This window comes from Mobula birostris, chromosome X (genome assembly GCF_030028105.1).
Source record: "Mobula birostris isolate sMobBir1 chromosome X, sMobBir1.hap1, whole genome shotgun sequence".
NCBI lineage: Eukaryota > Metazoa > Chordata > Chondrichthyes > Myliobatiformes > Myliobatidae > Mobula > Mobula birostris.
Genome location: NC_092402.1, coordinates 40,250,772 through 40,277,907, shown reverse-complemented (window position 1 = coordinate 40,277,907; position 27,136 = coordinate 40,250,772). Strand labels below are relative to the sequence as shown.

Below are 27,136 nucleotides of genomic sequence, written 5' to 3'. Positions count from 1 at the left end.
CTCTGGATTTCCAGCACCTGCCAAATCCCATGATGAAGATCAAAGCTTTTTGATGTTGGGTCGAATCAGAGAGACCTCGGGCAGTTAGGGAGGGTCTAAGTTTGAGACTGGTCCTTTGGGAGGTGGGGGGGTGGTCAAAGGCAACACCACTGGACAGTCAATGAATTGGGAGTACAAGGGCGGACAAGTTAAGGACTTCTGTAACAGAGAGCCCATTCCACCTTTGTGAGAAGACCCTGCTATTCCAGGCCTAACTCATAATAGTCATGGATGCATAATTAATAATAGTCTCTTATGTGACTAAATTCCCTTGCACTGGAAAGTAAAGTTGATTTTCAATTGCTGTAAAGGAATGTTTCGCAGCATTTTCTCAAAGCTGCACTGACAGCCATATCTCACAAATAGGTAAAACTACAGAGTATATCACACACATCAAGGACCATGCGATAAAATACTCGTGTGCTTAGATACTAAATTGACAGAAAAACATGAAAATTAATACAAGGGACAGATGTTAACAATGAGTACCAACAATGCTACACTGTCCTCAACTTTCTCCTCTCCCCAATGAATCCTGACATTTTTTTCCCTGTTCCATGTTAATCTTTCCTATCTTCTCATGAAGTCTAAAGTTGATGAATGATGTCACTGTCATCCATCCTTTAAAATGGATCCTAGTTGTAAACAAGAACATAGATGTTTAGAAATAGTAGTATTATTAGCAGCAGTGATGTTGATTCTAAAGAAAAATAAATGCTGGATTCAAAAGGACATTCCAGCAATATCACAGGCAAATGGACGGGAAAAAATAACTGAAGCATGGATATTTAAAACTTCCCATTGGCATAAAGACAGTCAATGTAATTGGGAATGCTGGGATTTATTATCCATCCATACATTCCCCCTGAACTGAATTACTTCTCTGAAATAGACTAAGAGTCAGCCCCAAAAGTTGGTCTTGAATCACACACAGGCCAGAATGAGCAAGGACAAAAGAAGTATGAGTGAATCTGATGGATTAAACAAGCAATTAACCTCCAATAGAGCAATTTTTCTTTCATAGGGCATATTTTGGAAATGTACGGGGTGATGAACAAAATTTGGTCACATTTACAAGTGAAAAACTTCCACCTTCATTTATGACAGAATCATTTTATTTATTAAACTTGATATGACAATCAAAACTTTGGTAGGAAAGAGTGATTATACTTTCATCATTCATTCTGACTCACAGTTACAAAGTGAATACAGCCTGAATCTAGTGCCAAGGAGAAACAGTGCTTCCCTGAGGTAACCTCACTTCCTTTTGGAACCAACTTGGTACTAACATTGAACTTACAAGGTTGGATGTGAGAGAAAATATATAGTAATACCAAATTAATATAAATATTCATTTAAAGAGGAAGTATTTTTCAAATAAAACTAAAACGCCAAACATTTAAATTTTCATCTATCTCCTCTGTAAATTCATTCTTCTTTTTTGTCCTTCATGAGCACATATTGCTGCAGGAGGGCTTCCACTTCTGGACGCCTGCTCATTTTATTCGCTTTCCCCTGATAACGACCATGTTTTCCAGCTCCTTTTCCATCAAGGATTCCAGCAACTCTGCATTTGAAAAAAAAACAAGTCAAAAATTCCACTAAGTAATCAGCCAGGAAATTATACTCTCCTTAAAAATTTATTGAAACCATGCCATTGCTCTTTTCTAATAAGTACTTTCCCCAAGCAGTGTGATAAAACCCTGTTTTCACTATATGAAGAACAGAATATAATAGATTTGGTTTGTGGTAACAATTCTTTCCCACCTTTTCTCCATTTAATTCCCTCCCTCTTAATTCCTAACTTAATTGAGAGAAACTTCAGCCACCCCACCATCATCAACCCTGAGATATTTACAAGAATGATATATTAGTTTCAACCTTCTGTTTCTTAAAAGAAGAACCAAGTCTCTGCTGGGCAACAAAACAGGACACTGAAATCGTCATTCACGTTTCTTATTACTATTTGCTAATTTTGTGTGGTGTTGAAACATCAGCTTCAAACAGTATTTTTTTTTAAATGGGGTAAAGTCAGAAATAACATTTTCATTATCTTGTTTTAAAAAAAAAAATTAGATGTCGACAACTTCTATCAGTTAAGAGGTCAAAAACTAGAAAAATCCCCCAGACCTGTGATGTTCACGTCACTGCACAGTTCCCCGGAAGAATTTTGGGGCACATAATGAGTAAGCAAAAATTTGTTTTGTATAGAAGGGAATACTAACATGACAGGACTGACTTTAGTACTTACAAAGGGAATTATTTGAGTATTCAGGAACTCTGGCACAAACATCAAAATGTCTATGTTACAAAACATTCTCTCTTTTATAAAACCAAGTGATGAATGATTAGTGACAATATAAATGATCAAAGTGGTGCATAAGCCCTCCAAATATATTAGGCAACCATTTTGCAAGTTGCCCCAACACAGATAAAGAAATCAAGCAATAATGTCTTACTTTGTTCCTAATGCTTCAACAGCATCCACTTGACCTGCCAAAAGGAATAACCCTGCTCCTTTTTCATCTCCAACTGTTAAGAACAGCAGTATGACCTAAAGATAAAAAACAATAAACATCAGTAATATTTCAAATACTTAACATTCCTGGACTACCTGAAGGTGATTTCTTTCATACAGTGGGAAATAAAACCATGCTCTGCTTTTGGATTCTGCATCAGTTTCATTCTGAACTTTGGTATAGGTGAAATGTTCCATTAGATTAATGCAACAATTCTTTTTGATTTCCATTAATGGTTGCATTAGTGTGACATGTTTCTATTGTCCACTCCAGTGGCCTTATTGATTGGCAATTTTGTGTTCATTAATACCTACAAGTTTTGATTAATTTTGTTATGGGAATTGTCAAATAATACACTAATTGAAACTTCCAAATTCAATTTGTTCTTAAACATTGTCGTCAATAGAAGTATGCCATGTCAGAATGGGAACTTGGAAATCACCAACTCACACGCATGGGGAACTGAATCAGCAGCAGCTTGTATTGGAATAGCTGATTCACTGAGGCTCACATTTAGGAGTGTATAAGAAAGGGCAAAGGATTTGAGAAGGCATAAAGAAAGAATGGGCAAAAGCAAGACAAAAAAAAAAACTAAGAACCAGCATACAGTAAAACAATCCAAATCTGAAGGATAAATGACAATGTTTCATAATCTCTATTTTACACTGCCTATAAAGGGTCCCTGTCTTACCTCAGTGACAATTTCATTTGCTATTATGTTCATAAATTCACTGTCCCCTTCTTTCCTGAAATAAAATACACAAGTTCCAGAAGTCCAATTCATAATAATGTAACAATCAGTAGAAATACATGATTATAGATTTCTCCACAGAGTATATGTTAGCCAAGTATGATTTACTAAACTTCCCTGTTGTCTAAATTTGAGTGCTCCCAGTAGCCAGTGTCAGATACAAGCAGCCCAGTCTGCACTAACAGCAGCTTTACAGTGTCTCCTGGCAGTTCGTTCCATACAGCCACCAACTTCCACGTGAAACCTTTCTTCTCAAGTCCCTTTTTCGACCCAACCAAGCTCTGAACGTTCTGCAATTTCTACACACCGTTTCAACTATCTTTAAGATTCCATTCGTATCAAACCAATCAGGCGAGCTCAGGTTTCCTCAAACAACAGCAGGAAAGATTGCTTCGATCACCTAGTAGCTGTTAACTGTTTCCAACGTCTCCAATAAACTATCTGCTGCAGCCTGTATGAAGAGGTATCCACAGTGCTGTGGAATATGGTGTACTAATATAAATACCACCAACAATGGAAAGGTAATATAACTACCAATCAGACTAATGTAGCAACTTCAAGAGGAATCTGTACCTGGGGATGTTGCCATTTCCTGCTGTCTTTCCCCTTCTCTATAATGTTTAGGAGAAGTTGCTCAAGAATGTAGAATCTCTGCAGTGGATCCAGCAGGTGGTGCACACTACAGCCATACTCTACCGGAGACACTGAATGTTTAAGGTGTATGATGGAATGCTAATTTGTCCCAACTGGTGTTGAACCTATTTGAGCTACACAAATGCAGACAAATGCAGGGTATTCCCCCACATTCCTGACTCGTGCCATATAGATGATGAAAGGGCTCTGGGGAGACTGGAAGTGAATAACTTGCCACAGAACATTTAGTCTCTGCTCTATTCATGTGGGCGTGTTTAGCTGGTCCCATTAAGTTTCAGGTGATATAAAAGAGATCAGTGATGCAGAGGTGCTCAGCAACAATAATACTTAATTATCTGCCGTTGCTTTCAATGAAATAATGCAAGAGCTGTGCCCAAAACTCAACCATCTTTATCATATGTTAAGAATATTGGTAGAATATCCAGTTACTCACCTATGCAAAACAAGTATCTTGCATTTGTTTGGATCACTTTTAAAGTTCTTTGCAGTCAACAGAGCCAAATCCCTGAGCAGACTCAAGTTATTCTTCAGATTAAAAAAGAGGCATCGTGAATATTCTATCTGAGAGCTAAGTTCTTCCCAAGATTGCTCAAACTAATATAATATAATTACGTACATGCCAGAGTCTAGTATCTGGTGGCAGCTACAAAATACCTGTTTTAACTATAAATATGAGTTAGGGTATTATTTTAAAAGGTTTTCTACTAATAAAAACACTTGTGCAAAAGTTCAAACTCTGATTTCTGAAGCACGTAGCATTAGGCCTCAGAATAAACCCGTTTATTTAAATGTAAATTTGTGTAAAATTTTAAGATTTCTGAATCTAAATACTAGAAGGCCCTATTCATAACACTATGGGAGGTAGAGTGCTTTCCCCAGAAGGAATACAGTAACAAGAACACAGCTCATCACTACCTTTTCAACAGCAATTGAGGATGACTAAAGTTGTTGATCTTGACAACACTCACATTGAATAAGTGAACTAAATTCAAATTGACATTTGTATACAAATCCCTCGTATATTCTACTGGCATGTTAATATGACACCAAGAAGAAAAATTATATCAAATACAAGGAACTCATGAGTTAAAATTGTTTGCGATAGGACATGAAAATGATTGCATAAATTTAGTAACCATTTAGCAAGTACATTGGAACTAATTGTTTGACATGAAAGCTAAAAGTTGAAAGTAATCATGTGGCACTCACAGCTGGATGCAGGTGGGATATAGTTTTCAACTGAACTAACTTGAAGCTTGGAGGTAAAATGTACAAGGATTTGACAAAAGAATGTTTCTACTTCTTCCTAAGCAACAGAATTTGTAATTTATTTTCCTTCTTCAACAAATCCTACCATTTAATATAAAACAATACTGTCAGAACGAATTAAAAACACTCAATTGAGGTAAAGATCCCTTCAGCTGCAGATGATAAAGAATGTCCACTTGAAGTCCTTTACTGTCAAATCCACTAACATCTTGTTGTAATATGCAAGGATTAGGCCAGAAATGACTTTGATATTAATCAAGTGTTTTACTATTAATTTTTTTTCTCCTATTTATAAGACGGTATTAGTCCCATTTATTTTATATGGTTTAAATGCTGTGAAATAATAGTATTGCTACTCTTCGGTTTATTTTGGAAGTGGATTATATATGATAACATTCTAAACAAACTATTTCTACAGTTGAAAAATGATAAAACTAAATTTAAAACAATATAATTTTCTGAGACAGCACTACAGCCAAAAAAACTTTCAACAGAAAACTCCTCCCCCCCACCCCCCAAAGATCTTCGAAAATTTTCCCTTGTTATTTCATTTTGCTTTTTGGATACATAGTGGCAAACTAAAGTCCTGAATTGGAAACATATGCAATCAGACTGAAGTTTCTGCAATACCTTTTGAAGCAATTTAACTGATTTTTGCAGTCTGTCCACAGCTTCAACGTGTTGCTCTGGTCCATTTCTGCAAAGTTACGTGAAGATAATTCACATCAAACAGCCAGTAGTCTGCATTAATTTTACACACAACAAATATCACACATTTTGAACAGCGTAACTTGTGCTTTTTATACTTTCACATGATATTGAAATGGTACAGGTAGTAGGGCTAACAATGACTGAAACAGTCTTTCAACAGTCCCTAAAACAATTATAATTTAAGAAGCTTTTGATTTATGGGCTAGAAGCCTGTTCATGAATCTAAAGACTTGTTGTTCTCATTCCAGCAGTTCTTGAAGTATGGCTTTAACAGTCAAAGCCAACTGTTACCTTTGAAAGGAGCTACAGCCCAGAACACACTCAAAGAAACCAGAGTGCCGTTGCTGCAGCCTTATGGTTTTGTTTCTGCTGTAAATGTACACGAACTCCAATATCATAACAACATAAAGAGAGAAAGGTACTTCTAACACAACTTCTGGAAAAGCTGAGCTGCAGTAAAGAGAGTCATATGCCATCAGAAAGTAATCACAAAAAACTATAGCTCTAGATCATTATCCTGAAAACCTGCCTAGTACAACAAAAGCTATTTACTCAGATTTCTCATTCTCAACAAAATCAGACGTTCTACCTTTTAATCAGTTTTTAATTGATAAACTGTAAGCTGCAATCATATATTGAAATCCTATTATAATATTGCCAGTCCATAAGCTGACAACCAAATACATAATTGCTTAAAATTACTACATATCATAGGTATTTTTACAATGATGCAGTTTAAAGAAATTAGTATAATACAGAAATAGAGCTGTAAAGTGCAAAAGTCGATGTAAATTTATTTTACATTGTGACCTACTGGGAAGAATAAAGAATATTCCACTTACTTGAGGAGCGATGTCAATGCCTTTTCCACTCTCAAACTCTTCTCTGCATACTTTAGCACTCTGTTCCCGACCAGGAAAAGCAAATTTATTTTTTTCTTCTTACCTTTTTCTGTCCCCAAAATTTTAATAGCCTGAATAATGAACCAAGACAAAATTAAAATTTGATTATAATAGGATCAACAGCAATAGCATTACTTCTGCCTGTCTAGCTAAGCATTTTCTGCAGTATTTTGTTTTTGAAAAACAAATACTCATGTGATCTGTATGTGTTATCAGTTGAGCGGAGTCACTAACTCTGGAGGAACAGTGATTGAGGAGCAAGACACTGCATTATGGCATTAGATTAGATTCAGTAACAAACGATAAGAGAGGAAGCCTGACAAAAAGCTCAGTCCAGCAAAAAATAAGTCTACATTAGACTACATATAAATTGTTCAATTCACATGGTTATGCTAAATGGCATGAATAAAACATATAGCTGTCAATATGAGTGAAAAATAAATGTACTGTACACAATCTGGCTACAGTCTGACTAACCAAACCAGGCCCACGTGTAGATTAAGTCAGGTTTTAACTTTACACCCATAAATAAATAAAGGCATCCATTAGTCTTGCGAGACCATGGACCTGCACCTGTCTTCATTCTTCAGGGCGCAGGCCTGGGCAAGGTTGTATGGAAGACCAGCAGTTGCCCATGCTGCAAGTCTCCCCTCTCCACGACACCAATGTTGTCCAAGGGAAGGACATTAGGACCCATACAGTTTGGCACCAGTGTCATTGCAGAGCAATGTGTGGTTAAGTGCCTTGCTCAAGGACACAATGCATTTTGCCTCATGACCTTCAGGTCGCTAGTCCAATGCCTTAACCACTTGGCCACATGCCTACACTACTTTACACCCAAGTGTGACAAAATACCAGAAGTTATCGGAAGATTGATGCCGATAAGAGAGATAAGAGAGAGACAAATGGGGGAAACATTCAAAATGCTAATAAGAGAGAGACGAGAGGGATTAACGAAAAGAGACACAGTTCCGAGTATTGTTTAGACCGGTTGCTTTGAACCTGAACTGTTTGAAGTTTGATGGACAGGTGATACCCCAGCAGGGGGATAAAAGGACCAGGTTCGCTAAGGCAAGACACACCACGACACCACGAGATAACGAGACCCTGGAAAAGTGGTGTGCCCCCACAAGTTGGTGGGAGTTTTGGAGGTCTGCTTGCGGGACCAACCATAGACGCACAGGGTGAGAAGGTATGATTGGCGGGAACCTGGTGCGTGTGTCCGCCCTTGCCTGGGTGGGGGGTTCACCGCAGAAGAACGATTGTATCCGGAACGGAGGGGTCACAGTCGGTGACCTCAGAAGACATTAAAAAGGGCTCGCGCCAAAAGCTAACTGCGAGGAATATCAAAGGTCTGTCGAATCCAATTTGAATATCAGCATTCGCTCTCTCTCTCTCCCCAACGGCACAACAGCGATTACTGCGAACTGAACTAAACTGAACTGAGTCACTTGAGACTGATCATTTTACCCCTAGACTGCGATAGAGCTTGATTGATCCTATTATCCTAGTTCTGTGTACATGTGTGTTTTATCATTGCTAACCTGTTGCATTTATATCCGTACGATTAGAGTACTGTGTTACTTATTTCTTTAATAAAACTTTCTTAGTTCCAGTAATCCAGACTCCAACTAAGTAGTCCATTTCTGCTGGTTTGGCAACCCAGTTACGGGGTACGTAACACAAGAATATATCTAATTGAGGTTTCCACTTAGCTTGAGCATTAACATTTTAATGTGTCTGTGTACACAGAAAATCAATCACATTTTCAGAAAAGCACCAATGAACAATTGCTCATTTATGCTGTGGGATCAGTATTGGTCTGATCTTAATTCCCAGTACTTTCAAACAGCTGAGGGGCAAAATTTTTATGACTAAAGATTAAAGACTCTTGAAAACTTGTGACTGAACTACTAGACATTAACAGCTGCTAGAAATTAACTTTCTCTTGGTAAGCTAGCACAATAGAAGTTGTTTACAGGTTGAAATCATGCACCTTAATGTGATGAAAATTGCACTTCATTAGCCAGTGTAAAACTACTTCAAAGCACCTGAACCATGTCATGAGTTCTTCCCTGCTTTCAAGCAATAAATTACCTCCATCATAACTCCATCATTTACTAAAAACAAGGTAAAATCTTTTACTCACCTGTAGGTGACTGAGATTTGATACATGTGTTCCACAACACATATTTTCATCAATTCCTACAATATCAATAATTCGCACTGGACCCACATGATCTTCTGGCAGACCCTGACTTCTAGCCTGGAAAGCAAACATTATTAACAGAATTTTTAAAAAAACTCTGAAATATTCTGTAAACATTTTGACCATGACAGATCATTAACACATTGCACATTGACACTACAGGACTTAAAACTCTAGTTTCTGAAGTAAAACACTCACTCTCAAGAGGAGCATGACAACTGCTCAGCCAAAAAAGTGTTTTTGTACATTTTACAAAACAGAACATGATTCAACTTACTGGAAGTAAAAGTCATACTTAAACACAAAATAATAGGAGTAGGATATCTGGTCCAACAAGCTGGACCGCCATTCAACATTATCTTAGCTGATCTGCTCCAATACAGTATAAATGCTACTGGTTTTAACATTGGCAAGGAATATGGCATTCTTTGATGTAACAAATTGCTACTAAATACCCTTCCAGACACAACCAATTAATGAAGAACTTCATTAGAATCTGTTCACAAGCCATTAATTCAGCAACCAGACTTTGCAGCCAGACACCCACGAGTGCCAAGAGACTCAGCAGCACAACACCTCATCTTACAGGAGAAATATAAACTAACATTAGAAGTGCAACCAATCTACAATGAGTCAACCACTGGGATACAATCCTGAAGGGGTTGATGCTGTGCCATGGTTTTATGGAATTGGACCCCCAAGCTTAAAATGTTACCCGAGGAATTTAAATTTGACTGCTTTTAAAGGTTTTTTTTAAAAGATTATAAATACAGACACTAACATGCACTTCCTTAATGTACTTGACTGTATTATTGGAGTGAAGGTAGTGGAAAGAAACATGACCAGGTTGGTCACACCCACTTCAGCCTGTCGCCTGCCTTACAGACCAGTCACACATATAATGCAATCATTATATCTGTATGTTTTTGACAAGTTTTCTTTGCTCATTCTATTTTACATTAATGAATTTTCCTTTTAGTAACTACTTGAACTCAAAAAGTTGTGAATTTACACTGCTATCAAGTGGCATGGTGCATTGAGTTAGTGTCCACCATTGTATTCCAATGGCAGACTTTGGTAACATGGGTGCGCCCTCAATAATAAACTAACTTGGTGTCCTCCTTGTTCACACAACACTTCTAAATCAGTATCTTATATAGCCTCGGTGTGTTACTGACAGAGGGCCCTTAGTTATTACCTACTTGATGTTCTTCTAGTGTAACATCAAGCCATATACCATGAAAGACCACAGGTTCAGTTTCCAAGACATGGATAATTATAATTCTGACTGAATGCAGTAACTGAGAACAATACTTGGGTGCAGCACAAAAACGGATAGACTTGGCAAGGAAAGAGAAAATAACCAGGGTTTCCATTCCAGATCATCAACAATTTCTCCTTCTTGCAAAGTCCAAACAGAGTTCAGGATCAAGTTTTTGTACAATTCCTCACGTCAGGCGCACTCAAACATAAGAGGGAGAGCTACCCTTGGCTTGGCTTACTAAAGGATTAGGCTCCTGAAAATAACTATAAACTTACATTTAAAGTTTGCTTGTCAATACATTCCAGTTATAATTCCTAGCAGTCATTAAAAATGGTCACAAGTTGCGAGTCTTCCCTCAGCCACTGATATTCCAGAAAAAACAAAGTTTGTCCAAGCTCATACCCTCTTCTAATCTAGGCAGCACTCCATTAAACCTCTTTTGTACCCCTTCCAAAGCCTCCACATCCTTCCTACAATGGGACAACCAGATTTGCACAGAATACTCTAGATGCAGCCTAACCAAAGTTTTATACAACTGCACCATGACTTCCCGACTCTTGTACTCTATGCCCCAACTAATGAAGGTAAGCACAACACATGCCTTCTTATTACACTATCTACTTGTGTGACAACTTTCAGTGAGCGATGGACTTAAACCCAAAGTACTTTCCCCTTACATTAGACCTTACAAGGTGTACTACCTCACTTGCTCAGATTGAACTCCCATCTGCCATTCCTCCACTCATATCTGTAATTGATATACATTCTGCTAAATCCTTTGACAGCCCTCTATCCCATTCACAACTCCATTATTCTTTGCATTGTCTGCAAATTTACTCACCCACTTATCTACATTCTTTATCCAAGTCATTTATATACATCAAAACAGAGGTACAAGCACCAATCCATGTGGAACACCACTGGTCACAGACTTCCAGCCAGAATAATGGCCTTCCACTACTACCTTCTGTTCTCTATAAGGAAGCTAATACTGTGGATGCCATACATCTTCACCTTCCTGACCAGCCTACCTTGAGGGAACTTATCAAATGACTTGCTAACATCCATATATGTAAATATCTACTTCTTATACTCCTCGATCACCTTTATTACCTCTTCACAAACTCAACCAAGTTTATAATACATGATGTGCCCTACACAATCATGCTGACTATCCCAATCAAGTCATGTGTAGGAGGTTTCTTATTTTATGTTACTGCGTATGTTAATCAAAATGGCTTCTTTGTTATGTTATAATTAAAATGGCTTCTTTGTTATGTTAACTGCTGAGAAAGTTCTCCCGCTGGCAGCTTGTTTGGATTATGTTATTGATAAGAGAGCTAACGAACCAAGTGGGATAGATGTTATTCTTTCTAGTGTGTAAGTTATTGTGATGCACGGGTTTCTGGGCAGAAGGCGAGATAGAGAGAGATAGATAGAGAGATAGAGATAGATAGAGAGAGAGAGAGAGATAGAGAGAGAGAGAGAGATAGAGAGAGAGAGAGAGAGAGAGATAGATAGATAGAGAGATAGAGAGAGAACGAGAACAGACAAGGTACTGTGAGCTGGCTAACAGGGTCAGACCCTGAGCAGGAGTCTGAGGTCCAGGGTTTTCGGCGAGGAGAGGAGATGGAGACAGACTCGTGTGGAGCATCTGGTCGACCACTGGGGGTGGGTCCCAGGTGGCAGGTCGAGGTGGTCAGAGGGGATCGAATGGTGAAGAGAGGATCATTACTGGAGCTCCAACTGTTGTGCACTAAGACCTTGAACTTTGATAAGTGTAGCACCTTTTATTTTCCTTTTATATTTTATCTCTATTAATTATATAGTTCCAGTAATATCTATAAACTGTAATTCATTTAATCGTATCTGGTGTATTGTATGTTATTTGGTGGGGTGGGGTACATCACACAGCATCCACACAAACTTAATTACCCAGTTTGGCGGGGCCAAAGGCTGTTTCCATAGACGACAGCAAGTTGAGCGACCCTGAGGCTTGCCAGGGGGCTACACATGTTTTTTCTGACTATGCATAAATCCTATTCAAAATCAAAATTCATCTGCAACTACAGGACAGAATTTGGCCAATCAAGTCTATACCAGCACTTGGACCAGTTTTATCAATCCCATTTCCCCACTTTCCTCCCTGTAATTTTTTCCTCTCACCATACAAACACACTCAGGGCAATTTACAGTAAGCAATTCACCTAAATGATATGTTCTATTTTAATATATTGCTATGCTTCTGCAAATTTTAGTGCAGTAGAAGTAATAAAGAAATTATGTATCTGTCATACAGAAATTTAACATGGTGTATATTACCTTAAGGTCTGTCCTGAAATTGACTGAGCAAGCACAAAATTGTAGACAACCCTACTCTTACAAAAGGTATTGTAGGTGAAGAATATCACTTACACAAGATTTAAGCAGACATGGAATTAAAACTGCAATTAGGAGCAAGGATTGAACTGGACATGGCATAAGGGAAGCCAGCAAAAAACAATGAAAACAAAACTCTCAATCATTTACCTGTTCTATTTCAGGATCATCCACAGGTATGACTCGTACATTGACAGGAATGTGCTCTCTTATTTTCTCATTTACTGCCTCCTCCAAAACTTGAACCTGCTCATCAGTCATAGAAAGCGTATCCAGTTCAATGAAACAGCGCTGTTGACCCAACTCCCTGCAAAACAAAGATTATAGAATTATTCCCTCACATTTTTCCTGCAATGGAGAATGCTGTTTGCACTGGAGAATTTTGTCAACCAATTATATATAAACTGAAGGCACCAGGACCAATTCTCAACTGAGGAAGAAGCAGCATCACATAAAAGGCAAGCAGATTCATAATAGCAAATACATTGTCCGAACATTCGCCTTAAAGTATCAGACAGAAATTTTTACAGAGTTTTATTCACTCCAGTCTTTGGGTTTCTCATTATTATTTTTCCTCCTTTTAGAATCAGAATCCAAAATAAGGTTTATTATCACTGACATAAGTTGTGAAATGTGTTGTTTTGTGGCAGCAGCATAATGCAAGACATAAAAAAAATATAAATTACAATAAAAAAAACTGCAAAAGTGAGTTAAATAGTGAGGTAGTGCTCATGGACCATTCAGAAACCCGATAGCAGAGGGGAAGAAGCTATTTCTAAAACATTGCATGTGTATCTTCAGGTTCCTGATGGTGGTAATGTGAAGAGAGCATGTCCTGGATGGAGGATGCTTCATGACAGATGCTGCTTTTTTTTTTTGAGTCATTTGAAGATGTTCTTGATGGTGGGGAGGGTTGTGCCCATGGTGGAGCTGGCTGAGTCTACAGCCCTCAGGAGCGTTTTCCAATCCTATGCATTGGACCTCACCATCACACAGTGATGCAACCAGTCAGAATGCTCGCCATGGTACATTTGTAGTAATTTGCTAGAGCCTTTGGTGACATACCAAATCTCCTCAAACTCTTAATGAAGTATAACCGCTGGCATGCCTTCTTCGAAATTGCATCAATATGTTGGGGCCAGGACAGTGAGTTAGTTAATGAGATGAGTGTGTGAACCAAAAACCCTTCCAGCAAAGAGTGGTGTCAAAGTTTCAAACCATTGATAAAGCAGGTGAGAGGATGGGCCTTACACTCAACACTTCCTTTGCAAGACAAAAGTCCCCTACCAACCTGTCCCCGTTGTACTACACTGCCCTCCTCATTAATTATTAACCAGATGGCTCTGTAAACACCAGGATTACTTAAGTAATCCTTACCTCACAGTTTCAGAGACATTCTCTTTTTAAAAAAAAATCACTCCCTCCCCCACTCTTTTATGCATCTTAAAACTAACATGTTGCATCATTTTTCCAGTTCTGAAGAAGTCTTCAACATGAATCAGTAACCATTTCTCCATCCACAAATATGCTTGGCCTTCACAGTACTTCCAACATTTTAGTTTTAATTTGAAAAATATAGGTTTGTTTCCTAAACCCTTATACCAGCCGCCTTATAAAGATAGCTGGTATGGGATGATGACTGGAAAATACAATAGATTTGTCTGGATATCCCACAAACCACAACATTACCCATCATTTCAGCAAGAAAAGTAAGCTTTAAAAGTACAGGTTCGTTACGCATTTAGAATGCTTCAGTCCTTAGGACACTAGATAACAAACAGAAGCCCCAATGATTAATAGTATTTACCTCTGGAGAAAAGACCTCAAAATTTATAAATGAAGAATGGTATTAATCAGGTTTAGGAAAGTCTGACACTGAACAAAAATGGAGATATAGATTTAAACAGAATGCAAAGGCGGCACAGGCCATACAGACCATTAGTCTCTGCTGGTTGTTTATAGCTCTGAGACCCACCCTCAATACTGCCTGATCTAAGCCACCTACATATCCTTCCTCCTTTGTTTATCCATCTTCCCCTTAAATCCATTTATTCTTCTTATTTCAACGATAACTTGTAGTAATGTGTTGAACATTTTAACCACACTAACAAGTTTCTTCTAAATTACCTACTGAAAGTATCTCATTTATTATTAGTAATAAAACTACAGGGACAATTCATAGCTAAGACTGAAGAACAGAAAAATTACCACCATTAGATTAGATTAGATTAGATTATGAGAACACTCAGTCCTCTTTTATTGTCATTTAGAAATGCATATATGCATTAAGAAATGATACAATGTTCCTCCAGAGTGATAGCACAGAAAACAGGACAAGCCAAAGTAACATTGACAGAACTACATAATTATAACATATAGTTACAGCAGTGCAAAACAATACCATAATTTAATAAAGCACAGACCGTGGGCACTGTAAAAAAAAGTCTTAAGTCCCGATCGACTCCTGAGTCCCCGACAGCAGGCGGCAAAAGGGAGAAACTCCCTGCCATAAACCTCCAGGCACCATCAACTGCCAATGCATTGGAAGCGGTCGACCACAGCCGCCACTGAGTCCGTCCATCCGAAAACTTCAAGCCTCCGACCAGCCCCTCCGATACAGCCTCCCGAGCGCCATCCACCTAGCCCCGGCCGCCGAAACAAGCAAAGCCGAGGATTCCGGGCCTTTTGCTCCGGAGATTCCCATTACCACACATTAACAGTGGCAGCGAACAGTGGCATTTCAGAAGTTTCTCCAGATGTTCCTCCGTACTCTCACGTCTGTCTTCATCAAATCAGAATTGTGCACAGTACTCTACTTGACGGATTACAGATATCATTTACCGGAGAGGCCGCGCACGCTGCGTCGCATCGCCATCTTCTCCTCCTCCATGCCAATGGAACTCAGGGTGCTTTCCCAGAATTTAAATTGTATCTTTAAAAAGGGATCTGTATCAACTTCTTCTGGGGAATTAAAGCTGGAATTATTAGTCACATGGCTTGATTTTACTCAAGTGAAGCTGAAGGAACATGAGAAGGGTGGCTAGCATAGAGTCAGACATTAGCAGTGTTTTGATAAAAACTGAGTGGGTTTTTTTCATGCCAATCTCAAATAAAGATATATTAAATGATAAGCCATATAAATGAAAGGAAGAAATTAGAAGAGATCAGGAACAATTACAGTTTATCAGTTTGTGCTTACCAGGAGGTTGTTTTGAAACCAAACATTGAATCTGCTATGGCTGAAATTAAATGTTGCCCTGAAACGAAATGCAATAAAAGATACACAATTATAAATATTTGTTAATCATAATTTAGAAAAGTGACAAAGTTAAGATAAAACATTAAATGTCACACTTGCTCAGTAATCAAAAGTTATGTACTGTTATTTAAGAAATAAGTTCCAAAAACTTTTACTGAGAAGCCTTCAAGATATAAATGGTGAGATGAACCTGCACAAGACCTCCATTACAAATCTGCTGAAGTTCCCAGAACCTCCTCCTGATCCTGTGATTTCAAATATTTCAGAAAACTCTAATCTATTAAAAAAAGACAGTGATTAAATAGGGGCCATAGCCACGATTCCCAGATAGATCCTTAACAGCCCTCACAATCATACTTGAGGCAACAGAAGAAAAACAATTTACTTGAGGAATTCAACAGGTCAAGCAGCATTTGTGGAAAGAAAGCAATTATCGACATTTGGGTTCAGACCCTGCTTCAGGACCACAGTCTTGACACAAGGTGGCAACAGTTCCTTTCCCTTTATAGATGCTGCTCAACTTGCTGAATTCCTCCAGCAGTTTATCTTTTGACCAAGCTCTGCAGCCTCCTGTGCCTTGATCGGAGACAAGCAAACAGAATGAGGAAATAAGGGTCAGGGTAGGCCTGGAAAATTGGGCCTCAAAAGAAGGCTGGCACATCCCCTTTTGGAGTTCCCTTAAACTAGCAATGCTATACTGGAACAACACAAACAAAGTGCTGGAGGAACTCAACAGGGCAGGCAGCATCTATGAATAAACAGTTAATGTTTTGGGCCGAGACTCTTCATCAGGACTGGTAAAGAAGGGGGAAGAAGCCAGAATAAGGTGGGAGGAGGGGAGGAAGAAGTACAAGGTGTAGGTGATAAGTGAAACTGGGAGTGGTGGAAGGTGGGTGGGTGGGGATGAGAGGATGTGGGAAGTTGGGAGGTGATAGGTGGAAGAGGCTGAAGAAAAAGGAATCTGACAGAAGACAGTGGATCATGGGAGAAAGGGAAGTAAGGTGGTCACCAGAGGGAGGTGATCGGCAGGTGACGAGAAGGGGGGAATGAGGGGTGGAAAAAGAAAGGAGGGGGAGGGAGGAGAAATTAACAGAAGTTGGAGAAATCCATGTTCATGCCATCAGGTTGGAGGCTACCCAGATGGAGTACGAGGTGTTGCTCCTCCAACCTGAGAGTGGCTTCATTGGGACCATAGAGATGGCCACAGACCGACATGGTGGAATGGGAATGGGAACTAGAATTAAAATGGATGATATACTGAACTCCTGAGAAGCCATTTTTGAAATATAAGTGCTCACAGGACTCAGCATGACTAGAGTTGTTTCTCAGGTTGTTCAGTTTTTTTTTAAAAAGACAACCACCATAATACACACTACCTTTTCCCAATATATCATCTGAGCAGAACTTTTTCTGCACTTGTGTCTCTCAGACAGGGCTGTGTTTCCAACATAACATGTCAGAAGAGAGTCAGGCTATAAATTTCTTCCTTGAAATATAAGGCTCCTTCACCAGAAAATATGGAATTGTTAAACACTTACAAATGAACTGAATTGAAGACTAAACAAAAATCCTACTGAAATATTAATTTGTAAGCAATCAAAATATGGCAATGGCATTGGCTATATTGAAAATTCATTCCTTGTCAGATTATGACAAATTAGTGAAAAATGGGTTTTCTTATTTAAATTCCATCTCTATTGTTGGGAATATATATAGAAACAACAAATGTAATGGTTTATTTCAGAAAAATGCTAAAAGTTTTGAAAATGAATGGGAACGATAAACTACATACCTGAATGTTGCTGCATATGGTCGAATCGTCTTTCCCAGTTAACTTTTAGCTGAACCTTAGACAATGGCTCCAAGGGTGACTGCACAAAGTGAATAGCCTCAGCTCCTTTTCGTGTCACTCTTAACACAGGGATATCATTAATGAACCCACGATCATCTGGCTATAAGGAATAGATGATAGGAGCTTAAAGAAGCACTTTCACAGATCAAAATCCACCCATACTTGAAGTATTTTTAATATCTGAATAATAAATAAAATTTATCAGGCTAATTTATCCACTTAATTAAATGAACTTAACACAATGATGAAATTCTATCTTGCTAACTGTTGCACATGGTATTAACGTGAAGGAAAGTTTGGTTCATGTTATCCATGGATCATTTGGATAATGACAGCTCTTCCACTGTTAGTTCTGCCTTTAGTTTATTCCATGAATTAAAATTCATCCGCATTCAGCTTACAAACCACTCCTAATTCAACTGGTATATTTGTTGCAGAGCACGTTAAATTTCTAACCACTTAACTTTAATCACACTACGTTAAGACTTCAATTACTACTGGATATACTAATCTGTGTGGATTACATTCAAAGTGGTGCTGACTCTTTGAACCTTGCAGCATCTCCAAAGCAAAGGTTGGTCTGGCATATATCTAAATATAAATAAGAGAGGAGGCATCACGGATACCTCCTCTCTTATTTACCCCTCGATCGTGACCCCACCAAGGAGCACCAGGCCATTGCCTCCCACACCATCACCGACTTTATCCGCTCAGGGGATCTCCCATCCACTGCTACCAACCTTATAGCTCCCACACCTCGCACTTCCCGTTTCTACCTCCTACCCAAGATCCACAAACCTGCCTGTCCTGGCAGACCTATTGTCTCAGCTTGCTCCTGCCCCACTGAACTCGTTTCTGCATACCTCAACACTGTTTTATCACCCCTTGTTCAATCCCTTCCGACCTATGTTCGTGACATTTCTCACGCTCTTAAACTTTTTGATGATTTTAAGTTCCCTGGCCCCCACCGCTTTATTTTCACCATGGATGTCCAGTCCCTATATACTTCCATCTCCCATCAGGAAGGTCTCAAAGTTCTCCGCTTCTTTTTGGATTCCAGACCTAACCAGTTCCCCTCTATCACCACTCTGCTCCGCCTAGCGGAATTAGTCCTTACTCTTAATAATTTCTCCTTTGGCTCCTCCCACTTCCTCCAAACTAAAGGTGTAGCCATGGGCACCCGTATGGGTCCTAGCTATGCCTGCCTTTTTGTTGGCTTTGTGGAACAATCTATGTTCCAAACCTATTCTGGTATCTGTCCCCCACTTTTCCTTCGCTACATCGACGACTGCATTGGCGCTGCTTCCTGCACGCATGCAGAACTCGTTGACTTTATTAACTTTGCCTTCAACTTTCACCCTGCCCTCAAGTTTACCCGGTCCATTTCTGACACCTCCCTCCCCTTTCTAGATCTTTCTGTCTCTATCTCTGAAGACAGCTTATCCACTGATGTCTACTATAACCCTACTGACTCTCACAGCTACCTGGACTATTCCTCTTCTCACCCTGTCTCTTGCAAAAATGCCACCCCCTTCTCGCAATTCCTCCGTCTCCGCCGCATCTGCTCTCAGGAAGAGGCTTTTCATTCCAGGATGAAGGAGATGTCCTCCTTTTTTAAAGAAAGGGGCTTCCCTTCCTCCACTATCAACTCTGCACTCAAACGCATCTCCCCCATTTCAGGCACATCTGCTCTCACTCCATCCTCCTGCCACCCCACTAGGAATAGGGTTTCCCTTGTCCTCACCTACCACCCCACCAGCCTCCGGGTCCAACATATAATTCTCCATAACTTCCACCACCTCCATCGGGATCCCACCACTAAGCACATCTTTCCCTCCCCACCCCCTGCTTTCCGCAGGGATCGCTCCCTACGCGACTCCCTTGTCCATTCGTCCCCCCCATCCCTCCCCACTGATCTCCCTCCTGGCACTTATCCTTGTAAGCGGAACAAGTGCTACACATGCCCTTACACTTCCTCCCTCGCTACCATTCAGGGCCCCAGACAGTCCTTCCAGGTGAGGCGACACTTCACCTGTGAGTTGGCTGGGGTGATATACTGCGTCCGGTGCTCCTGATATGGCCTTCTATATATTGGCGAGACCCGACGCAGACTGGGAGATCGTTTCGCTGAGCACCTACGCTCTGTCCGCCAGAGAAAGCAGGATCTCCCAGTGGCCACACATTTTAATTCCACATCCCATTCCCATTCTGACATGTCTATCCACGGCCTCCTCTACTGTAAAGATGAAGCCACACTCAGGTTGGAGGAACAACACCTTATATTCCGTCTGGGTAGCCTCCAACCTGATGGCATGAACATTGACTTCTCTAACTTCCGCTAATGCCCCACCTCCCCCTTGTACCCCATCTGTTATTTATTTATATACACACATTCTTTTTCTCCCTCTGTCCCCCTCACTATACCCCTTGCCCATCCTCTGGTTCCCCCCCTCCCCCACCTTGTCTTTCTCCCTAGGCCTCCTGTCCCATGATCCTCTCATGTCCCTTTTGCCAATCAGCTGTCCAGCTCTTGGCTCCATCCCTCCCCCTCCTGTCTTCTATCATTTTGGATCTCCCCCTCCCCCTTTCAAATCTCTTACTAGCTCTTCTTTCAGTTAGTCCTGACGAAGGGTCTCGGCCCGAAACGTCGACTGTACCTCTTCCTAGAGATGCTGCCTGGCCTGCTGCGTTCACCAGCAACTTTTATGTGTGTTGCTTGAAATTCCAGCATCTGCAGATTTCCTCGTGCTTGCATATCTAAATACTTTACTCATTACTAAAATTAAAAACAAAACTTTAAAAACAAAATCTGTATTGAATGAAATTCAATTTCAATAAGTATAGGTTTATAATGTGTTAAAGCAAAGAGTCAGCATTCATCAAAAATTCTGTTATCACCTAATCTTGAGGAGATTAGAGTTCCATTAATGCACTGCACACTTCAAAATGAGTTTGTACCTCTCTCTGAGCAAAGACTACTTTTATTCACTCATTTGACTCAACAGTAATTTTCACATCATGAACAAATGTATTGTTCAAAGCAAGTTTCAAATCATGATAAAGATTAGAGAAATTTCCCCCTTGGGAAATAACCCACTTGGTTAGACTAGGTCATGAGATACTGTAGTCTTGTTTCATAAACATACGGGAGCTCAGCCCCAACATTTATTGCTCATCTGTAATTGCCATTGTCCAGGTGATGATAAACTAACTTTGTGAATGATTGCAGTCCTTCTGATAAAGTTACTCCCACAATGTTGCTGGGCAGAGAGCTAAAAGATTTAAATTCAATTTTTATTTATTTATATAGAGATACAGTGTGGAACGGGCCCCTCCGGCCCAACGAGCCGCACTGCTCAACAACACATCTATTTAATCCTAGCCTAATCACAGGAGATTTTACAATGACCAATTAACCTACTAACCAGTACATCTTTGGACTGTGGGAATAAACAGGAACACCCAGAGGAAACCCAAGAGCTTATAGGAAGGTTGTACAAACTTCTTTCAGAGGACACTGGAATTGAACTCTGACGCCCTGAGGTATAACAGTGTCGTGCTAACCTCTACGCTACTATAGCGGCCCATGACAGTGAAGGATTGGCGATATATTTCCAAGTCAGAATCGTACATGGCTTGAAGAGGAACATGGGGCTATGTTAAAAACAATTAGCTTGCATGTATTTAGTATAGTAGCCAAAGACAAACCACTAAGCATCAAAATTGCATGATCTTTTTCCTTTAATTGCTCACATGAATCAATGCAAAATCAAATACACAGTTTAACTCTTTGAGTAACAAACCATTCTGACCTGCCCACCTCCCTCTGGAAATAGCAGTGTGTCCTCAAGGATCACATTGAAACCTTTCAGTGTTTCCTTTTTCCCATGAAGTGCGGTGTTCAGCTCTGCTGGCGTACATGATACCACAGTAGTCTCAAACTGGAACGAAAGGTAATGTGTAAACAAGAAAAGGAACAAAGGTAACTGGGGCATTACAGCAGTACGCAAATATATTAACACTATTGATAAGAGTAAAAATGAAAATATTGATCTGCTACAAAACCTTGAAAGATGAAAAATGTTAAAATTACTTCTCTATTTGTAAAAAAGTAAATAACATCCAGTCAAATTAATTAGACACATGATAAGGACAAGAGATTGCACAGATACTGGAAATCCAGAGTAACACACACAAGATGCTGGAGGAACTCAAGTCAGGCAGCAACGATGGAAATGAATAAACATTCGACACTTTGGACCTGATGGAAGTTCTTAGCCCAAAAAGTCGACTGCTTATTCCCCTCCATAGGCGCTGCCTGGCCTGCTGAGTTCCTCCAGCATTTTGCAGGCAAATAATAGACTGGAGAGCATTTCGGCAAACTAGTGAGGGATCTGTGAGAAAATAGACATAAACTGGTCCCATTGTGATGAAATCCTCAAGTATACTCCAACAGCTTGCTTTGTGGCTACATATGCATGCAAATCACTCCAACTGTCACAGCAGTAATAATATAAGAAACAATAAATGCTCTAGATGCAGCAGATTGATCTCTTATTACCACTGATAGTGAAAGTTCCACAAATTATGGGAAAATAAGACGCAGTTGCTTGCACGATACAAGTTTTACGACCAACAACAGCCAGCTTCGCCCGCTGTCTCCAATTCACTTTTAGGTCCTGATTTAAAAATGTAATTCCAAAAATAGCTCCACGGAGGAGCTTTAGGAAAAGGTCCTAGAACGACATTGTACTGTTAGTGCATGAACCATTTGGAGGGCAAGCAGGGAAAGGAGGTAGGAGCAGTGTTAATTCTGGAGGAGTTCTGAGCTGAGGGGGAAGGATGAGGGTGATGGCTGTTATTGAAAGATTTTTAAGGACTTGAACAAAAATCTTTCCCTTTTTGTTTAAATAAGAAAAATAAATGTTACCTCTCCTGAGAAACCCCAGGAATGGCAGAAAAGTTGGAATAGCCCGCAGCCTGTGGGCTCTGCCCATTTGTAGTGTGATCAACATTGCACAAAAAGGGTAAAACAACAGTTTGTGGATTTATGCACATCTCACACAAGAGAAGTTGCACTTGGCACAAGTTGAATCCTGCAGGAAAAAGGAGTGTTCAATCACCATTGGTATATTTACACATTTTGCATCTGAATTTTTTTCCTTTAGCTTTAAGAAAAATTATAATTAAACTACAGAACTTTTTAAATAAATGCAGAAGAACAGAGGAATGTCTACTAATAAAAAAAACACTCTTAAAGTGCAGTGGATAAACATGTCACCAGCATTTGTTTCTCTGCAGCAGATTAATTATTTTCTATTTCACAACTGCTTGAATGGGGTCAATTGAATGGTAGCTTTTCCACTCAAGTATAGCACAACCCTAGTATTGGCTTCTCAAGTAGACCGACTTGAACCAAATTACATGTTGAGGAATTTTCAAACAACGGTAATCTCGTTTGCCTTCTAAACTTATACTGTGGCACACAGTATTTGTTCTGTCATTGTGCAATAACCCATGTACGATTTTTGTCACGTATTAATTTTCTGGTATTTGAGCATGATTGGATTTAGTGAAACTTCTCAACTGACTGTATTTAGTTAGACCTAAGAATGGTGAAGGACTGATGATATCTTTCCTAATCAGAATGACGAGTAACTTGGAGGGAATTATGCAGATGGGTCTGTTCCCATTTGTTTGCTGTTCTTGTCCTTGGTTTTTGGAAGGTGTTGTCAGTGTCATGAGCAACTAACAGCAATGCACTTTGTAGATGGTACACATTGCAGTCGTTTAGGCTTGTTGATAGGATGCCAGTCAAGTGAACTGCTTCGTCCTGGATGGACTCAAGCTTTGACTATTAATGGAACTACACTCAGTTGGGTAAGTACATCAACAGGCTCTTGCCAGTAATGTCATTGAACAGGTGGTTAAACCCTATCATATCAGATAAGGTCATTGCCAGGGCATGTCTCTGGCATAAAAGCTGATTTATACTTGTGCGTACTAGCTTATGCCGTAGCCTACGCAAGTGGGCTACGCCGTTGTGAGCATTTATACTCATGCTTTGGTGCGTCTGCATCACTCTGCAATTCACCGCCAAAATGCTAGTTGGCAGTGGGGTTCTATGCCACTGTGTTGAGTTTCAACACGAAGAAATTCAAACTTCAAACAATGGCGACTGAAACTGAAGGAGGGTGAATTTTTTGTGCTTGTCCGGCCACTGAAAGACATGGACGAGGAAATGCACTTCAAATATTTTCGGATGTCAGCACGTAGATTTGACGATTTGGTTCATCGTCTCCAACCATTTATCTCACATCAGTGTACACACAGTATACTCAGAGACTGGCAATCACCATTCGAGTTTCAGCTTCAGCTGGAAGTCAACAGGCTGTGGCAGCTAGCTACAAACTGGCGTCAAGCACAGGGTCCTCCATAATTTCGGAGGTCTGTAAAGCTTTATGGAAAGCATTGCAGCCAGAGTTCCTTCCCTGCCCTTCAGTCGCCCAATGGCAAGCTATTGCAGCGTAGGAGGAAATGCGATGCTACCAAGCGGACCAATCACAGTTGTTGCGGTCTGCGTTGCCGCGACGCGTAGTTACATTTTTGGGGAGGTGCGCGTCAGGCTACGGGGTAGGGTACAGCGTAGGGTACGGTGTAGGGTATGCGGCTACGCCATACCTACGGCGTCAATTTGACGCACAAGTATAAATTGGCTTTAAGTGCCACTTATCACTCGTCTGAGCATCCTGTTGCCTGTATATATGGATGGCTTAATTTGCTAAAGAGTTGCAAATTAAATTGAACATTATGCAAACACCCTCCCCTCTCACTTTATAACTGAATGCTATTCATTGATGAAGCAGTTAAAGACTATTCTAAAGACACTGTCTCAAGATATTCAGACATTGGAATGACTGACCTCCAACAACTAGTCAACTTCCTTTGTACAAAGCACGACTCCAATTACTGCAATGTTTTCCCTTTGATATTACTCATTAACTTTTTGCTCAATGGGATGTCTTTCTGAGACATTCCTACGAGGGGTGATTAATAAGTTCGTGGCCTAAGGTAGAAGGAAATGAGTTATACAGCTCTCATTACGTGCACGTGCAGTCCAACTCTTTGAGTGATTATGCAGAAAGCTTGAAGTAAATAACTCATCTCCTTCTACCTTAGGCCACGAACTTATCAATCACACCTGTTGTGGACCACTTTCTGGAGGTCCAAGGCGCTGACTTCTACAAAGAAGGGATCCGTATGCTCCACGACCGCTGGACTAAGTGTGTAAATGTAGGAAGGGACTATGTTGAAAAATAAATGTGCTAGGTTTTCTAAAATTCTGACTCCTTCTACCTTAGGCCATGAACTTGTCAATCACCCTTCGTATTTTGATACAGGCCTTCACTAGCAGCACCAAATTATTTTCTCTCTATAGATAGTAATAGATTTGCTAAAACAGTGGATTCTGGTTAATTAGGACACATCGAGACCAGTATATTTCGGCCCAATTAAGCGGCTGTCTCAATTAGTTTCATGGAAATAGTTAAAAAGGTCTTAAGAAAAACTACCATTTAACCAAGTAACAAATTATGTATCTAAATGAAATGCAGAACAAATTAGAACACTATCAACACTACTACAATAAAACTGTGTATTTGATCCTCATAGTTATCAGCGAAAGAATTCATCCAGTGTACACTGCTGCATTCTTTTGACTGATTGCAAATAAACATAATCGGCACAGACACCTAGAAAAGATCATGTACTGCTTTCATACAATGCTATCAATGATTGCATTATCCAAATCTTCATTTTAATTGTAATATTCAAGGTGATTTGTCGATACCTTCAAATTCTTCGTTGTTTCTAACTTGAAGAGATGAAATAATTTCATTTTCACTGCCGGCCATTTCTGGCATCTCCAAGCCTGAATGCTTGAAACCGCAGTGAGCAAAACAGTTCTGATTTGTCTTGCTGCTCATTTCCAGCCAACTATTAGCAATGAAAATCACTGCTTTTTGAACACAAGCTCACACAATTTGCACTATTTAAAAATGGTTCACTCTAAGTACAGTGTAGTGTCTAAGTGCCATTCAAGTGCAACCGTCTGACGCTAGTTAGAAACTGCGGCAACCGTCTCCTGTCCCAATTAAACAGCATAGTGTGCCAAATAAACAAAGAGAACAAATTTCATGACTTATTGCTGGTGATATTAAACCTGACTCTAATTTAAGAGTTGTCCCAAATAAGCAGCTGCTCCAATTAACCTATAGCCCAATTAACCAGAATCCACTGTATTTGCTTTTATTCAGATCTTTTGAAATCTGTACTCTTAAACAAGAAAGGAAAGAAATCAAAAAATTAGCAGGAGTTTGAATATAGACTAATATTCAGTGATTTCCTGACAAATATGCAGGGTCACCATTCACATTGATCAGTCCAATTGATTTAGAATAGGTACATGGTGAAAGTGATGCTAATCATTGAAAACAAGTTCAAATTTGAGCATGGAACTAAAGATCACATGGCATCCATTGCTTTACACTTCCCTGGATTAAATTTCATTTGTCACGTTTCTGCCAATTTAAACATCTGCCCTCCAGCAGTCTAATGCTTTATTCCTCACTCTCCACGACAGGGGCAATTTTACATCATATGCAAATCTTTTTATAATTCCCCTGCATTTGTCCAATTCATTCATAAAAGATTAATGACCCCCAATTAACCTCGGCGGTAACTGATTTCCAGTCACAAAAACAACCACTTAACTTCTCCCACCCATATATCTTAACACATAACCACACATTTGTACTCCCACATCTACTCTCAAGGATTTTTCTCTTTTTTCTTTGCTCTTACCCTTGCCCCTTCCCGACCCTGAATCCTCTTCCGCCCCTCCTTCCCCTCCTCCCTGTGAAACTCCCTCCAGACTCGTATTTCCTCTCTGATAGTCTCTAGTCATTAACTTGCAATAATCAAAAAAAAACTGCTGAGGGAACCCAGAAGGCCCAGAAGCAACTGTAGAGGTCGAAGTTTCGGGTCGAGAACCCTCATCAGGATTAAACCGTCGACCCACCTCTGCCCCCACAGATGCTGAATCCTTCTAGAGTGTTTGCTGCCCCGGATTCCAGCACCTGCAATCTCATGTGTCTCTATTTACTTGACCTCCCTGGCTTATCCATACCTCCTTCAAATAGGATTGTTTCTGACACTGAAACACCATTGCGCCAAGCCGTGCAACTACCTCGGAAAGCTTAAAAACAATTAATAGGGACACTCCGCTTCAACATCCGCTCTGAACATGCGCGAATCCAGATAAGGGTCG

At 39.9% G+C, this 27,136-nt stretch overlaps 1 protein-coding gene across 1 annotated transcript; it reads right to left on the bottom strand.

Annotated features, from left to right (window-relative positions):
- Nucleotides 1-1,141: 1,141 nt before the first annotated feature.
- aarsd1 (alanyl-tRNA synthetase domain containing 1) lies at nt 1,142-27,136 on the bottom strand. Its single transcript, XM_072249659.1, has 12 exons — nt 26,996-27,136; nt 21,621-21,749; nt 17,749-17,908; nt 15,897-15,954; nt 12,848-13,004; nt 8,995-9,111; nt 6,786-6,916; nt 5,863-5,929; nt 4,397-4,488; nt 3,250-3,304; nt 2,499-2,593; nt 1,142-1,606 (listed from the first exon to the last, which is right to left on the bottom strand). The coding sequence occupies exons 1-12, from the start codon at nt 27,032-27,034 to the stop codon at nt 1,468-1,470; spliced, it is 1,239 nt and encodes a 412-aa protein (XP_072105760.1). The 5' UTR covers nt 27,035-27,136; the 3' UTR covers nt 1,142-1,467.